Genomic DNA, 17,096 nt, shown 5'->3' with positions numbered 1-17,096 from the left:
GGCGCGTCCTCTAGGACTTACCCAGAAGGCAGCTCTCTACTCTTAGGTCAAAATGGCGGGCCGACCTGCAGGTAAGTGAGCTCATCCTCTTTTGTGGGTATCGTGGGGCGGTTGTATTTTCCCACGAAATGCTCTCATTTTGCTTTAGCTAAATAGTTTGCGATAAGAGACGTGGTGGCCCAGCCTGTAGCTCAAAGGACAGGTTTCGCTTAACCTGCCTGAGGATTAGAACAGGGACCTCCGCCGGAAGGAGCCCGCTGTGGCAGACAGCGGGATCGGCCTCCTCCCTTCTCCGCCTTATGACAGCTTAGGAACATGGGGAGGTCAGCAGAAGACTGCCACAGCGAGTGGGGAGCATTTAGAGTCAGACGCAGGCCTTTTCAGTGACAGTGATCTGAGCAAATAGCTCTGGAGTCCGGATGCCGCTCCTCGAGCTTGTCAGAATTAAAGGGAGGTAAGATAGGTCACAGTGAGGTTTCAGGTTAATCTTGGCCTATCTGGACCGTGAGCTGGAGCTGCTCAGTTATAAGGACTGTTGTTTAATGTAGGCACTAGAACAAATTTGTCATGGGATAGAATGCCAGAATGTTTTCACATCAAATAGTACTCCTCACCACCACCCCCTCCTATTTTTTTAAAGCTAATCTTTGCCCTCTGGTGGTATAAATTGAAATAGTCTTTAAAAACAATATTGATACTCTTCTCAAGAGTCCCTGGAAATTCTGAAGGCATTAATTTTAACCATTTGATACAACTTTAAGGAACCTTACTAAATTTAAGGCATTCTGTTTCCTTACTTGAGTTTAATATTTACATAAACCTACTACTTCCTTTTCTGTAACAGGCTTTTGACCTAGCTAATGTGGTAAGGGTGAACAGATTAGTGCCTGACACATAAGTGTTAAGTAAATATCATAGTCACTACTATGTTTACAATTTTGTTCATATGCACTTTTTTTTAAAATATTTCTATTTTTTGAGCCAGGGTGTCATTGTAACCCAAGTTAGCTGTCTGTGTATTGAAGGATGACCTTGAACTTCTGACTCTTTTTCTTCCACCCTAAAAATGCTGGGATTGCAGGAATGCACTACTGTGCGTGTTTTATGTAATGCTGGAGTTGGAGCCCAGGGCTTTGTGGTGCATGCTAGGCAAGCAAGCAATGTACCAACTGAGACTAGCCTTGACTATTTTAATTTTCCCTTAGAAACAATTTTATGAATGACTTCTAATTTCTAAGGTTAGAGGAAACCATGTGATAATCTGTACTAAGGAGTAGGAAGGCAGAAGGGAGCTTCTTTTTTCTTCTTTGGTAAGAAAATAGCTTTAGACAAAATTTCAAAAGAAAGCTTACGGACTGAGAATATAGCTGATAAAAAGGTTGCCTTGCAATGTAAGCACAAGCCTGATTTTAATTCTCAGAACCCATTTTGTTTGTTGAGCCTTTTTTTTTTTTTTTAATAAAGCCTGAGTTCCAGGCCAGCCAGTTACATTATATGAGACACTGCCTCAGTAGCTCTAGTCCATGCTTTTAATCCTAGTGCAAGAGACAAGGAGACAGGTGGATCTTGGGGCTCACTGGTCTGTTAGCCTAATGTACTTGGCAGTTCCAAGCCAGTGAGAGATGCCACCTCAAAACTGAAAGAGGATGACTAGGGCCTAGTGTTGTCCTCTGGCAGTCACATGTTCCCTCCCCTATCCATCACATTTTAAAAAGAAAGGTTAAGCTTTCTCTGTCTTCTTTCCTGTACCACATCTGGTCAACATCAGGCACTCTCCTGCTTCCTTGACCTCTTCTCAGTTACCTCCCTCAAGCTCAGCCTTATTCCCCAAAGAGCTTTCAGTTGTTTATTTTGTTTTTTGCATAGGGTTTTTTGCATGCTAGGCATGAACTCTAAGGCTGAGCTATATTCCCAGCCCCTATTTTAGTTTTTGTTGTTTGTTTGTTTATACAAGGCTTGGTATTTATAGTCTCAACCTCTTGCGTGCTGAAATTACAAGCATGCTCTGTTACATTAAGAGATTTAAATTCAACATTGAATGTTTCTCCTTATCAATGTTCAAATACTGTTATTCCCTTTAAGAACAGTTGGTATTTGAGAAAAGGAAAATGAGCTTCTTTTACTAATATACTGATATTTAAATTAGCTGATACTGTGAAAGTTTTTCTAGAAATAATTATTTTAATTATTTAAAACTATAATTTTAAAGATAATAGCCAAAAAAGACAAGGTAGACTAAAAATTTGGAGACTAGAAGCCTGCCACCTAACCTGAACTCTCATAGCTCCACCTCCTTTGAAAAGAATAAGTTACTTCTGCAGCTACAAAAGACAAAAATGCTTCTGATCCTTTTTTGTCCCCTGTCCTTCATCTCTTAGGGTAGCAGGTGATGCCAGGGCAGAGGATGTTGGACTTTGAGAACCCAAAGTGGCAGGAAGTATACCTGTGGCTATTAGGCACCTGTAGTTCTGAGTTTACCGTTTGTTCCCTCGGTGTCATGAGTGAAGTGATTATCCACGTGTATACAGAGGGATATTGTTGGGTTTAGAAGAGAACTGGGTCGTTTGTAAGTGTATTACAGCAGCTGACAGCCTGGTCATTCTAGTTGCAGCATCAAGCAAGTGGCTGGATGGTTTCCGGAAGTGGTATTATAATGCAGCGGGCTTCAATAAACTGGGTGAGTACCTGTCCTTTGGCCGCCACCTCCTGTTCTTCTGAATTCTGCTTTTAAAGAATTCTTAGAGTTCAAAGGAGATATTTTGTTTTTGTGTGCATCAGATTTAAAATTAAACTTTCTTGATTTTTGATCTTTATGTGGTGTTTGAACTTTCCTATTTCTAATTGCCTAATTTGCCATGAACTTCACGGTGTGGTCCAGAAACTGAATGGAAGCATCAGCAGATCTTAGGGTTCCTTGGTATAAACTTAAGTTCTTCGTGTCTTTAAAAACATCATTTGCTCATATACCAGCATGTGCTTGTGGAGGTTAGAGGAAGACTTCTGGGAGTTAGTTCTCCTTCCTTCATGGTGTCCAGGGATCAAACTTGGGATTGTACAATAAGTACTTTCACTGCCTAGCCATCTCCCTAGTCTAGTTATATAATATCTTGATCTGAGATTAGAAGAAGAGATCGAGTCCACATGGTTTCAAGGTCAAGCAAGATACACATTTTAAATGCTTTCTGAACTGGTTCATATAAATAGGAATTTTCTGATAGTGCTTTTAAAAAGCCTATATATTTCTTCAAGTGATAACTTGGGTCTAAAATGCATTTGGTTTCCATCTTTTCTAGTCACTTGGTGCTTTTTCAGTCAAATCTTGAATTTTAAGACATAAAGATATTTTGTTCGTTAGAAAAGAAAAATTCTGTATGGAGGAGATGGCTCAGTGACTCCACAGGCCTGATGACCTGAGTTCAGAACCCACATAAAAGCTGACACTGCACAAACAGCTGTAATCCCATTGTGCTACTCTGGGGAGCTGGAGCAGAGACGGGAATCTCAAGAAGCTGGTTGGTTAGCTTATGCAGCACCACAGAGACATCACAAACAAGGCAAAAACTCAAGACCTGAGACCTCAGTTTCACCCTTTGGTCTCCACGTGTGTGGAGACACATGTGTGTACATACATACATAAACACACACAAAAAAAAAAACTCCTACCAGATATGGTGAGTTATGTAATTTTAGTAATGGGGAGGCAGAGGCAAAAAGATGGTCATTTCAAGGCAAATGAGTATAAGGCTGAGTGGGAAGAAACAAATGATTCTCTATGAGTTCAAGGCTAACAAGGGCTACAGAGTGAGGCTGTCTCAAAAATGCAAAACAAACAAAGATCACTTTTTGAGATTGTTCTTTAATCTGGTTCTTCTGTTCCTGTTGCAGGGTTAATGCGAGATGACACAATGCATGAAACTGAAGATGTAAAAGAAGCCATAAGAAGGCTGCCTGAGAACCTTTATAATGACAGAATGTTTCGAATTAAGAGAGCCCTAGACCTGTCTATGCGGCATCAGATCTTGCCTAAGGATCAGTGGACAAAATATGAGGAGGTAGAACAGATTTGATGTGTCTAGCAGTGTTGGTCACTCAAGATGCAGTATCAGAAACAGAAGAAACACACTTGATTGTTCAGTGTTTCAGTGTTCTCCAAGTCATGCCACATAAGTAGCATTTCAGCAGCCAAGTGAAGTTAGTAGAAAGGTGTCAGCTCTATGTTAAAGAAGAACAAGGTGAGACTTGGAGGTGAAGTGACTTCTGATATCACTGAGCTAGTCTTTAGTATGGAAGGCCTGGGCTGGAATTCATATTTTCTGCCACATCCGCTAGTGTTGCTTTCCCTCTACTCTGGTTCCTGCTCTATGAAAAGAGTTTTAGTTATACGAAGTCTATTGAGTGCTTTTGTAGCTCTGAGCATGGACATCTGTCCTCAAAAGTCATCAAACCAGGCAAGCCTACAGGCATTGTACATCTTCTGACCTGCTCACTGCTTGATCTTTCTTAGATTTTACATTAAAAAGCACATATGTCCTAGAGGTTGAGATTGTATTTTCTTAAGTTACAAGCAAACAGTAATTCATTGCAGTGAACTTTATTGGAGGTTTAAGGCCTATTGTTCTCTTCTTCATTCTTCAGGACAAATTCTACCTTGAACCCTATCTGAAAGAGGTTATTCGGGAAAGAAAGGAGAGAGAAGAGTGGGCGAAGAAGTGATCGTGTAGTTAAGATCTGTGGGTGCGCCTGGTCTCACCCTATTTTATGACATTGTTTCAACCTGAATCACAACTTAAGAATCATTTGCTCTACACATGCCTCACTTTAAATAAATGTCTATTATAACCGTTGTTGGACTATTTGAATCCAATTCAAACTTTTACTCTCATAATTACTATTATCATTTTTATGACACAAATTTTTTCCAGATTTCTAAGATATTTTTAGTTGCTGCTTAACTGGAGATGACAGGAGCTGCTTTAATCATCTCTTCATGGCTATATAACTATCCAGCTTACTGAAAGATGCAGCACTTTATACAAGCTGAATAGTAGGCTTTAGATTCCCTTTCTGGGCTCCTGGGAAGTCATAGCAAGGCCTGTACAGGTGTGAGATGAGGGATTAGGCAACCAGCACTGAACAGTTGGGCCATCAGCTTTCAGAGTGACTGATGGAAGGAAGGGAACATTTACCCCAGGTTAGTTACCCAGGACCCGAGACACAGCCTTTCAGAACATTGCTCTCTACCTAGATTTATTTTGCATTTAGGAAAAGTCTGTATTCCATTATGGGCTTATGTAACTTACCTATGTATGTGCAGGTGCATGTGCTCCTATGCTAATCAGTAATGAATAAATAAGTAATAAATCTGGCATGAGGAAAACAACAGAGAAAAACACAAAGGCAAATTATGCTTTTATGTTCCTTTAAGAACTAAAAGTTCAGGAAGTCTTGTAGAAGAATTGTGGGAAGGCTTGAGGGACCCAAGGAGGATGGGACCTCCACAAGAAGACCAACTGAATGGACTAACCTGGACCCTAACCAAACAGTGAGCATGGGCTGGATCTGGGCTACCCGCATGTGTAGTAGATGTGAAGCTTGGTCTTCATTAGGGTCCCCCAACCACTGGAGCGGGGACTGTCTCCTAACCTATTGCCTACCTGTGGATCCTGTTCCCCTGGGTGGGCCACAGTGCCTGGTCCTGAAGGGCTTTGATGTGCCAGGGTGGGGTGGCACTGGGCGGGGAGTGGGCTTCCTCTTTTCTTTGAGGAGAGGGAGGAGTTGGGAGTGCTGATGCTGGGAAATGGAATGAATAAATAACAAGAAACTATGTACTGAACTAGACATAGCAGCTCATTGCTAGCATTCAGTAGGCCAGCTGGCCTGGCCTATATAGTTCCGATACACCCAGGGCCACACCAAAAAACAAACTAGGTACTAAACAGCAAAGAGACCACAGATTAGTTTAAAAATACAAATTCTGACCGTGAATTGTGAGGTCTTTGGTGGAGATAAGAACTGGGATTTCAACTGGCCCAGCAGGAGGAGGAATACCTGCTTTGTACATGTAGCAGGAGAGTGATCTAGATCCATAGAAACACTGGTGAAGGAAAGGAACAGAGTTTTTTGTTACAGTTAAAATTCATGAAGTAATTAAAACATACAGATGCATATATGAGTTCCTTTGACAAAAAAAAAAAAAAAAAACTTGCCTTTAAAGCAAGATCCTGACGGGTTTCTTTTTTGTTGTTGTTCTTTGACAGGGTTTCTCTATAGTCCTGGCCGACCTGGACTCACTTTGTAGACCAGTCTGGCCTTAAACTCACAGAGATCCGCTTGCCTCTGCCTAACCAATGCGGAATTAAAGGTGTGCACCACTATGTCTGGCTCCTAACAAATATTTTTAAAGTCATGCTCAACATGGTGCCTGTAAGAGATCCTAGCACTTGAGAAATGGATGGCTACATCTGAGACTAGCCTGAGTTGCACAGTAAGACTGTCAGAGGAAAAAGAGAATATCTTAAAAGTAGTGTTGGGATATTGAGAGTTAATTTATTATTGATTAAATTTCCAGAAAAGAACTTTGCTTAGATCTTTAATCATATTTTGAAACCCATCCTGGAAGTTATTCTTGTTAGTTCTCTAATGAGTTAGAGCCCTCCTAAAAATGTTTCTCTTGTGGTAAAAGTAGTTTTTTAATATCCTTCACATTTAAGCTATTAAGGCAAAACTAAAGGCAATACCAAGAGATGAACTTCAACAGGTGAGGTTTTGACTTACTAGGAACAGGAGGTTCCAGGCTACCCACTGCTTTCATAGTTAAAACTGTGACATAATCGGCTGGAGAGATGGCTCAGTGGTTAAGAGCACTGACAGCTTTTCCCGAGGTCCTGAGTTCAAATCCCAGTAACCACATAGTGGCTCACAACCATCTGTAATGAGCTCTGATGTTCTCTTCTGGTGTGTCTGAAGACAGCTACACTGTACTCACATAAAATAAATCTCTTTTTAAAATGTACAACAATGATTTCAGGAAAGATTCTATCTCCAATCTAAGTTGTCAACGTATGTCACTTAGCTGCTGAATTCTAAATGGTAGCAAATAAGTACAATTTTTTTTTTTAAAACTAGAATATACTTCCTGCTCTTTGGGTTTCTGTTTAGAGTTGGGTTTTACTTTGAGACAGTTCTCAGCTTGTTCTAGTTGGCCAGCAGCTAACTATGTAGAGCAGGCTGGCTCATATCGATTACTCTCATGCTGCTTCCCAAGGGCTCAGATTAAACCATGTACCACCAAAACAGTCTTACTGTTTCCAGTGCTATGAATCATTCTGTTCTGTTTAATGTGAAGAATAAGCAGGACCAGGATTTAGATCACTGGGAGACCAGGAAGATAGAAGGAACTTGTGAACAGATCAGTTCATGTCACTGACAGAGGAGAGTCTTCGTGTCATTACAAGCTGCAAGGCACTGGGAAATCTGACACAGCTGAAACCAATATCCATTCCAAGCCATTCCAGGGTTGGAATCACACAACCTCAATCCTTACCCTTGCTCCTCAACCATAGGAAAGACAACCTCTGTGCATCAGTTGTCTCCACTTTTTAATATATTGGATAATTTTTTTATTTACATTTCAAATATTATTCCCTTTCCTGGTTTTCCGGATATAAGCGCCCTATCCCATCCTCCTCCCCTTCTTCTATAAGGGTGTTCCCCTCCCCAACCACTTCCCCTTACTCCCTCCCCCCACATTCCCCTACACTGGGGGGTCTAGTCTTGGCAGGACCAAGGTCTTCTTCCATTGGTGCCCAACAAGGCCATCCTCTGCTACATAAGCAGCTGGAGCCATGGGTCAGTCCATGTATAGTCTTTGGGTAGTGGTTTAGTCCCTGGGAGCTCTGGTTGGTTGGCATTGTTCTTATGGGATTGCAAGCCCCTTCAGCTCTTTCAATTCGTTCTGCTATTCCTCCAACAGGGGTCCCATTCTCAGTTCAATGGTTTGCTGCTAGCATTTGCCTCTGTATTTGACATGCTCTGGCTGAGCCTCTCTGGAGACAGCTATTATAGGCTCCTGTCAGATTGCACTTCTTAGCCTTAGCTTCATCAATCTTTTCTAGTTTTAATGGCTGTGTGTGTGTGTGTGTGTGTGTGTGTGTGTGTGTGTGTGTGTGTAGGCTGAGTACCCATGTGGGGCAGGCTCTGAATGGCCGTTCCTTCAGTCTATGCTCCAAACTTTGCCTCCATATCCTCTTCTATGAATACTTTTGTTTCCCCTTTTAAGAAGGAGTAAAGCATCCGCACTTTAGTGGTCCTTCTTGCACTTTATGTAGTCTGTGGATTGCATCTTGAGTAATTCAAGCTTTTGGGGTAATATCCACTTATCAGTGAGTGCATACTATGTGTGTTTTTCTGTGACTGGGTTACTTCACTCAGGATGATATTTTTTAGTTCAATCCATTTGCCTGTGAAATTCATGAACTCATTGTTTTTGATAGCTGATTAGTAGTCCATTGTGTAGATGTACCACATTTTCTGTATCCATTCCTCTGTTGAAGGGCATCTGGGTTCTTTCCAGCTTCTGGCTATTATAAATAAGGCTGCTATGAACATAGTGGCGCATGTGTCTTTGTTATATGTTGGGGCATCTTTTGGGTATATGCCCATGAGAGGTATAGCTGGATCCTCGGGTAGTGCAATGTCCAATTTTCTGAGGAACTTCCAGACTGATTTCCAGAATGGTTTTACCAGTCTGCAATCCCACCAACAATGGAGGAGTGTTCCTCTTTCTCCACATCCTTGCCAGCATCTGCTGTCACCTGAGTTTTTTATCTTAGCCATTCTTACTGGTGTGAGGTGGAATCTCAGGGTTGTTTTGATGTGCATTTCCCTGATGACTAAGGATGTTGAAATTTCTTTAGGTGCTTCTCAGCCATTCAATATTCCTCAGCTGAGAATTCTTTGTTTAGCTCTGTACCCCATTTTTAATAGGGTTATTTGGCTCTTTGGAGTCTAACTTCGTGGGTTCTTTGTATATTTTGGATATTAGCCCTCTATCAGATGTAGGATTTGTAAAGATCTTCTCCCAATCTGTTGGTTGCTATTTTGTCCTAATGACAGTATCCTTTGCCTTACAAAAGCTTTGCAGTTTTATGAGGTCCCATTTGTTGATTCTTGATCTTAGGGCATAAGCCATTGGTGTTTTGTTCAGGAAATTTTCCCCAGTGCCCATGTGATTAAGGTGCTTCCCCACTTTTTCTTTCATGAGTTCGAGTGTATCTGATTTTATGTGGTAGTCCTTGATGCACTTGGACTTAAGCTTTGTACAGGGCAATAAGAATAGATTGATTTGCATTCTTCTACATACTGACCTCCAGTTGAACCAGCACCATTTGTTGAAAATACTATCTTTTTTTTTCCATTGGAAGGTTTTAGCTCCTTTGTCAAAGATCATAGGTGTATGGGTTCATTTCTGGGTCTTCAATTCAATTCCACTGATCTACCTGCCTGTTTCTATACCAATACCATACAGTTTTTTATCACTATTGCTCTGTGATACTGCTTGAGGTCAGAGATAGTGATTCCCCCAGAAGTTCTTTTATTGTTGAGGATAGTTTTTGCTATCCTGGGTTCTTTGTTATTCCAAGTGAATTTTCAAATTGTTCTGTCTAACTCTATGAAGAATTGAGTTGGCATTTTGATGGGGATTGCATTGAATCTGTAGATTGCTTTTGGCAAAATGTCCATTTTTACTATATTAATCCTGCTAATCCATGAGCATGGGAGATCTTTCCATCTTCTGAGATCTTCTTCAATTTCTTTCTTCAGAGACTTAAAGTTCTTGTTATACAGATCTTTCACTTGCTTGGTTAGAGTCACACCAAGGTATTTTATGTCATTTTGGACTATTGTGAAGGGTGTCGTTTCCCTAATTTCTTTCTCAGCCTGTTTATCCTTTGAGTAGAGGAAGGCTACTGATTTGTTTGAGTTAATTTTATACCCAGCCACTTTGCTGAAGTTGTTTATCAGGCTTAATAGTTCTCTGGTGGAACTTTGGGGTCACTTAAGTATACTATCATATCATCTGCAAATAGTGATATTTTGACTTCTTCCTGTCCAATTTGTATATCCCTTTGACCTCCTTTCATTGTCTGATTGTTCTGGCTAGGACTTTGAGTAGTATATTGAATAAGTAGGGAGAGAGTGAGCAGCCTTGTCTAGTCCCTTATTTTAGTGGGATTTCTTCAAGTTTCTCTCCATTTAGTTTAATGTTGGCTACTGGTTTGCTGTATATTGCTTTTACTAGGGCCTTGCCTTCCTGATCTTTCCAGGACTTTTATCATGAAGGGCTGTTGAATTTTGTCAAATGCTTTCTCAGCATCTAATAAAATGATCATGTGGTTTTTTTCTTTGAGTTTGTGAATTATGTTGATGGATTTCCATATATTGAACCATCCCTGCATCCCTGGATGAAGCCTACTTGATCATGATGGATGATGGTTTTGATGTGTTCTTGGATTCAGTTTGCAAGAATCTTATTGAGTACTTTTGCATTGAAATTTGTAAGGGAAATTGGTCTGAAGTTCTCTTCATTGGGTCTTTGTGTGGTTTAGGTATAAGCGTAATTGTGGCTTCATAGAAGGAATTCGGTAGTGCTCTGTCTGTTTCAATTTTGTGGAATAGTTTGGACAGTATTGGTATGAGGTCTTCTATGAAGGTCTGATAGAATTCTGCACTAAACTCATCTGGTCCTGGGCTCTTTTTAGTTGGGAGACTTTTAATAACTGCTTCTATTAGGAGTTCTTCTAACTTCTTTAGGAGTTATGGGGTTGTTTAGATGGTTTATCTGTTCCTGATTTAACTTTGGTATTTGTCTAGAAAATTGTCCATTTCCTCCAGATTTTCCAGTTTTGTTGAATATAGGCTTTTATAGATCTGATGATTTTTTGAATTTTCTCAGATTCTGTTGTTATTTTTTCCTTTTCATTTCTGATTTTGTTAATTCGGATACACTCTCTGTGACCTCTCATTATTCTGGCTCAGGGTTTATCTATCTTGTTGATTTTTCTCAAAGAACCAGCTACTGGTTTTGTTGATTCTTTCTTTAGTCCTTTTTGTTTCAACTTGGTTAATTTCAGCCCTGAGTTTGATTATTTCCTGCCCTCTATTCCTGGTGGGTGTATTTGCTTCTTTTTGTTCTAGAGCTTTTAGGTGTGCTGTCAAGCTGCTAGTGTATGTTCTCGTCTGTGGTTTTTTTTTTTTTTTTTTTTTTGGAGGCACTCAGAGTTGAATTTTCCTCTTAGCACTGCTTTCATTGTGTCCCATAAGTTTGGGTATGTTGTGCCTTCATTATCATTAAATTTTTTAAAGTCTTTATTTTATTTCTTTCTTGACCAAGTTATCATTGAGTAGAGTGTTGTCCAACATCCATGTATATGTTGGCTTTTAGTCATTTTGTTGATATTGAAGACCAGACTTAGTCTGTGGTGATCTGTCAGGATGCATGGTATTATTTCAATCTTGTATCTGTTGAGGCCTGTTTTGTGACCAATTATATGGTCAATTTTGGAGAAGGTACCATGAGGTGCTGAGAAGAAGGTATATCCTTTTGTTTTAGGATGGAATGTTCTGTAAATATCTGTTATCATATCATATCATAACGTCTGCTAGTTTCTCTATATCTCTGTGTAATTTCTGTTTCCATGATTTGTCAATTGATGAGAGTGGGGTATTGAAATCTCTTACTATTATTGTGTGAGGTGCAATGTGTGCTTTGAACTTTAGTAAGTTTTCGTTTATGAATGTAGGTGCCCTTGCATTTGGAGCAAAGATATTTAGAATTTAGAGTTTGTCTTGGTGAATTTTTCCTTTAATGAATATGAAGTGTCCTTCCTTATCTTTTTTGATAACTTTTAGTTGAAAGTCGATTTTATTCGATAGTAGAATGACTACTCCAGCTTGTTTCTTCAGACCATTTCCTTGGAAAGTTGTTTTCCAGCCTTTTACTCTGATTTAGTACTCTGTCTTTGTCACTGAGGTGTGTTTCTTGTATGCAGCAAAATGCTGGGTCCTCTTTACATGTCCAGTCTGTTAGTCTATATCTTTTTATTGGGAATTTAGTCCATTGATGTTAAGAGATATTAAAGAATAGTGATTGTTGTTTCCTGTTATTTTTGTTGTTAGAGGTGGTATTATGTTTGTATGTCTCTCTTGGTGTTACAGGGAGATTACTTTCTTGCGTTTTCTAAGGTGTAGTTTTCCTCCTTGTGTTGGAGTTTTCCATTTAGTATCCTTTGTAGGGCTGGATATGTAGAAAGATATTGTGTAAGTTTGATTTTGTCATGGAATATCTTGGTTTCTCCATCTATCTTAATTGAGAGTTTTGCTGGATATAGTATCCTAGGCTGGCATTTGTGTTCTCTTAGGGTCTGTATGACATCTGCCCAGGATCTTCTGACTTTCATAGTCTCTGGTGAGAAGTCTGGTGTAATTCTGATAGGTCTGCCTTTATATGTTACTTGACCTTTATCCCTTACTGCTTTTAATATTTTCTTTTTGTTTGTACATTTGGTGTTCTGACTATTATGTGAAAGGAGGAATTTCTTTTCTTGTCCAATCTATTTGGAGTTCTGTAGGCTTCCTGTATGCTTATGGGCATCTCTTTAAGTTAGGGAAGTTTTCCTCTATAATTTTGTTGAAGATATTTCCTGGCCCTTTAAGTTGGGAATCTTCACTCTTTTCTAACCTATTGTCCTTAGGTTTGATCTTCTCATTGTGTCCTGGATTTCTTGGATGTTTTGGGTTAGGAACTTTTTGCGTTTTACATTATCTGATGGTTGTGTCAATGTTTTCTATGGTATCTTCTGCCCCTGAGATTCTCTCTTCTATCTTGTATTCTGTTGGTGATGCTTGCATCTATGATTCCTGGTCTCTTTCTTTGGTTTTCTTTCTCCAGGGTTGTCTCCCTTTGTGCTTTCTTTATTATAAATGTATTTCCATTTTTAAATCCTGGATGGTTTTGTTCAATTCCTTCACCTTTTTGGTTGTGTTTTCCTGTAATTCTTTAAGGGATTTTGGTGTTTCCTCTTTAAGGGCTTTTACCTGTTTGGTTATTTCCTGTTGCCTGCTCCTGGGTAGAGCTGAGGCAGCCTAAGGATAGAATTGGCAGAGCCCAGCAGCATGGGGTAAGAGAGTATCTCGGGGGAGGGGCTCCTGTCCTTAGAGACAGTCTCCAACAGAGACTAAAGAGATGGGCCTAGGAGTCACAGGGAATTAGGGATGAGGGAGGGACTGGAGAGTTGTGGGAAAAGAATGCACCTAGGAGTGAAGCAGGGCTCAGGATGTGGAAATGGCATAGTTAGGTCTTACTGATCCTACATTGAGCCAGGCCAGAAGGCCCAAGCTCAGCAGCCACCAAAGGAAGCCAAAGTGTCTGAGGAGGCCTGTGTCTGATTGAATCTCATGAGGGTCCCACCCATGGTCAAGGCAGGAATCTGTGGAAGAGAGAGTTTGTGGGCATAACTGTGCTCACCTCTGAATGGAAGAGGCCCATGGCTCCCACAGGTACTGACCATATAAGAACAGAAGCCCTGTGTGCACTGGCCTCCTGTCCCTGGGCTGTTGAAGGCTCTTTGTCCCTTTAGTTTGTTGTTGTTTTAACCTGGCAGCTTCATTTCTTGAGAATCTTGGGTGGCTGAGGTGCAGAGGAACAAGGTCCAGCTGAGAGGAAGAATCTGGCAGGTTCCGTGGTTGGCAAACAGACTCTGAGTTCAAGAGGGTTGAACAGAACCAGAGTCAGAATCCCACATGTGGCCTGCGTTTTTCAAGCTTTTTCCTGGTTGTAAGCTCTGTGCAAACTCACTTGGCCCTTTACATTCTTCCCTGAGCTCTAGATGACTCGGCTGTATTTTGGAGAGATATCCAAATTCATGCCAACATGGCAGTATCTACTAGGGTTCCAGGAATGAATCTTTTTTTTTTCCTCTGCTGATAAGAAGAATAAGAAGGCAGGCAAAACAAGGCCAAGCCTTCCTAGAGTTGAAGTCCAGAACACATGAGACTCCCCCAGGGAGGGGCCCATCCAAGATTTGGTTTGTTTCCTGGTGAGTGAGAGGTGCCTATGCACACACATGTAGCTGTTCTGGGGCTAGAGAGGTCATAGGAGCCCCTAGAACTGATGTCCCTGATGATGGTTAACCATAGAGAGGCCATTGAACACCCTAGAACTGATGTCCCTGATGGTGGTTAACCATAGAGGGGCCATTGAACACCCTAGAACTGATGTCCCTGATGGTGGTTAACCATAGAGGGGCCATTGAACACCCTAGAACTGATGTCCCTGATGGTGGTTAACCATAGAGGGGCCATTGAACACCCTAGAACTGATGTCCCTGATGGTGGTTAACCATAGAGGGGCCATTGAACACCCTAGAACTGATGTCCCTGATGGTGGTTAACCATAGAGGGGCCATTGAACACCCTGGAACTGATGCTACAGATGGTTGTGGGCCTCCATGTGGGTGCTGGGAAATAAATTGGTCCTCTGTAGGCGCAAAAAGCCCTCAACCAATGAGCCATTTCTCGTGTTGCTTTCTTAAACATTACACTGATTTACTTGAGAGGGGATTGGGCAGCCATGGTGCACAAGACTGAGGTCAGAAGATAGGTCTTAGGAGTAATTTCTCTTTCCATCCTATACATGGTCTTGAGATCATCAGGCTTGGTGACAGGCCCTCTCTACCCAGTGAGCCATCCTACCTAGCCCCCGGCTTTCATTTTCTAGAATGTTTCTGTATTTCATCCACTTGATGCCTTGATGCTTTTTCCTAGCCCAAAAACCTGCATACAAGAGGCATTCTATAAATGTCTTATAAACACCAAGTAACCTGTGAAGGTTACTATATGTAGTAAATGAGTTCCAGGACAGCCAGAGCTACACAGAAAATCCCTGTCTCAAACAAACAAGCAAGCAAACCAACAAACAAGCTATCATGCAGGCCAGCATGACAGTGTATGCTTCTAACTCCAGCACTGGGAAATCAGAAGCAAGAGAGCCCAGGCTTTCCTGACAGCCTGTGTAACCAACTGTCTAGCTTCTCTGAAAGCAGAGGCAAGCAGATGAAAACAGACTGGTAGTCTAGGTAGTGACCGTCAGTCCAGCCAGAGCTCCCTATTTACACACTATCTAAAACAAACAAGCAAAGAGACAAGCATATACAGAATCCAGGCCTGGCTGCATGTGGTGTCCACATATTTGGGGTGGTACAGACTCAGAAGGAACCTGAGAGCTCAATGGCCAGCTGGCCTCACCCAACAGCAAGTCTGGTTCAAGAAGATATCCTGTCTCAAGGAACCAGAGTGGAGAGGGATAGAGGATAGGGGTTGGCCTGCTCTGGACTCCACATGTATGAATATCTATACACATATGCAGCGCATGAATTGAACATACACTACACACACACACACACACACACACACACACACACACACACACACACACACAAGCTTTTAGCAGCAAACTGATTCCAAGAAAATACCAATTCTAGATCCATGCAGGAACAACATGCAGCCCCAGGGTAAGGATGTGGGCCAAACACAGGCGGTCACTGTCCAGGCTCTAAGCATGCCAAGCCTCCTGCAGCTGGGCGTGGAGCCACATTCTGGCAGCCATTCTCAAATTCACCAGAGGAGGCAGTGTGGGGACCTACAAAGAGCAGGGCAGCTGACTCCTGTGTTATCTAAGGCCTAATTTGGAGCAACGTGTTTAGCCTGTGAAATCATTCCCTACTTAAAGGAAAAAGCTAGTGTTAGTGCAGGATGGGCTGAGGGGTGGAGGATACCCCACAATCAACAGTTCCTCTCTGTTCTCTGTGGCCCTCAGTTTCTTTTTTTATTTGTCTGTGTTTGTACCCTCTTCCCACCCCACAGACAGGGTCTGACTATGTGGACCAGGATGGCCTGGAGCAGCCCATCCTCCTGCTTCTACCTCTAAAGGGACTAGGAACACAGGCAGCCATGTACCACCACACCCATCACCTAATTACTATTTGGAAGCATAATCCTAAGTGTGCTGATGAGTGACTGAAAGCAACTGACCTGACAGGTGCAAATATCACAGCTGTAGGAGCCTCCTCAGACAGCCTAACCCAGACCCAGATCACAGATATACGATGGTCGGAATGCACAGCCATACATGCACATACGTATATGCATGTAACAACAATAAGTGAAAAGAGAACTTTTTTTTAAGAGAACAGGGAGGTACTGGCATTGGGGGGGTGTTGAAAGGAGAAAGGGATGGAGAAAATGACATTATATTATAATCTCAAAAGAAGGAAATGAAATTATTTGAGACAGGATCTCTAGGTTAGCCTTGGCTGTCCTGGAAGTCTCTACGTAGACCAGGCTGGCTTAGAACTCACAGAGATCCACCTTCCTCTGCCCCCCAAGCACCGGGATTAAAGACGTGAACCACCACCTACCAGCAAATTCCTTATTCACTTACTGTGCTGGGTTCTCAGCATGAGTCCTACTTGGGAGAGAAGTCTGAGAGTTCCTGACACAGCGGTCAGATGAGAGTGGAAAGGGTTAGACGAGTGAAACGATTTGCTTCAGGCAGTGGCTTGACTTAAAGAAAAACCTGTTTTCTTAGGATGGACTTGATGATACATTACTAAATGCTAGCACACAGAAAGCTAAGGCTGGACAATCAGTTCTGGGACAACCTGGGCAACACAGTGAGACTCTCTCTCAAACAGAACTAAAACCAAAACAAACCAAAATCAAGACCAAAACAAAACCAAAAGACCCACTACCACAAAGACAAGGGTTTGCTTTCCTTAGTAATGGGTTAGTGGATGGCAGGGTTAATGCACATGTGCCTTCTAGCCCTTTTCTTCAGCATGTCACCTCAGTATTATGGGACATTACAGGCATTTTCAAGGCATTAACAGTGTGCTGGTTAGCTTTATGTCACCTTGATACAAACAACAGTCAGGAGGGAACCTCAGTTGAGAACGTACCTTCATGAGATCCAGCTGTAAGGCATTTTCTTCATGGGGAGGGCCCAGCCCATTGTGGGTGGTGCCACTTTTGGCTTGGTG

At 41.6% G+C, this 17,096-nt stretch overlaps 1 protein-coding gene across 1 annotated transcript; it reads left to right on the top strand.

The window, feature by feature from the left end:
- Positions 1-29: 29 nt before the first annotated feature.
- On the top strand, positions 30-5,396 carry Uqcrb (ubiquinol-cytochrome c reductase binding protein). Its single transcript, NM_001127553.2, has 4 exons — positions 30-71; positions 2,606-2,677; positions 3,886-4,052; positions 4,636-5,396. The coding sequence occupies exons 1-4, from the start codon at positions 53-55 to the stop codon at positions 4,711-4,713; spliced, it is 336 nt and encodes a 111-aa protein (NP_001121025.1). The 5' UTR covers positions 30-52; the 3' UTR covers positions 4,714-5,396.
- The last annotated feature ends 11,700 nt before the right edge of the window (positions 5,397-17,096 follow it).

Source organism: Rattus norvegicus, chromosome 7 (assembly GCF_021556685.1).
Source record: "Rattus norvegicus strain SHRSP/BbbUtx chromosome 7, alternate assembly SHRSP_T2T, whole genome shotgun sequence".
NCBI lineage: Eukaryota > Metazoa > Chordata > Mammalia > Rodentia > Muridae > Rattus > Rattus norvegicus.
The sequence above is the reverse complement of the archived record's forward strand: the minus strand, read 5'-3'. Positions and strand labels throughout refer to the sequence as shown.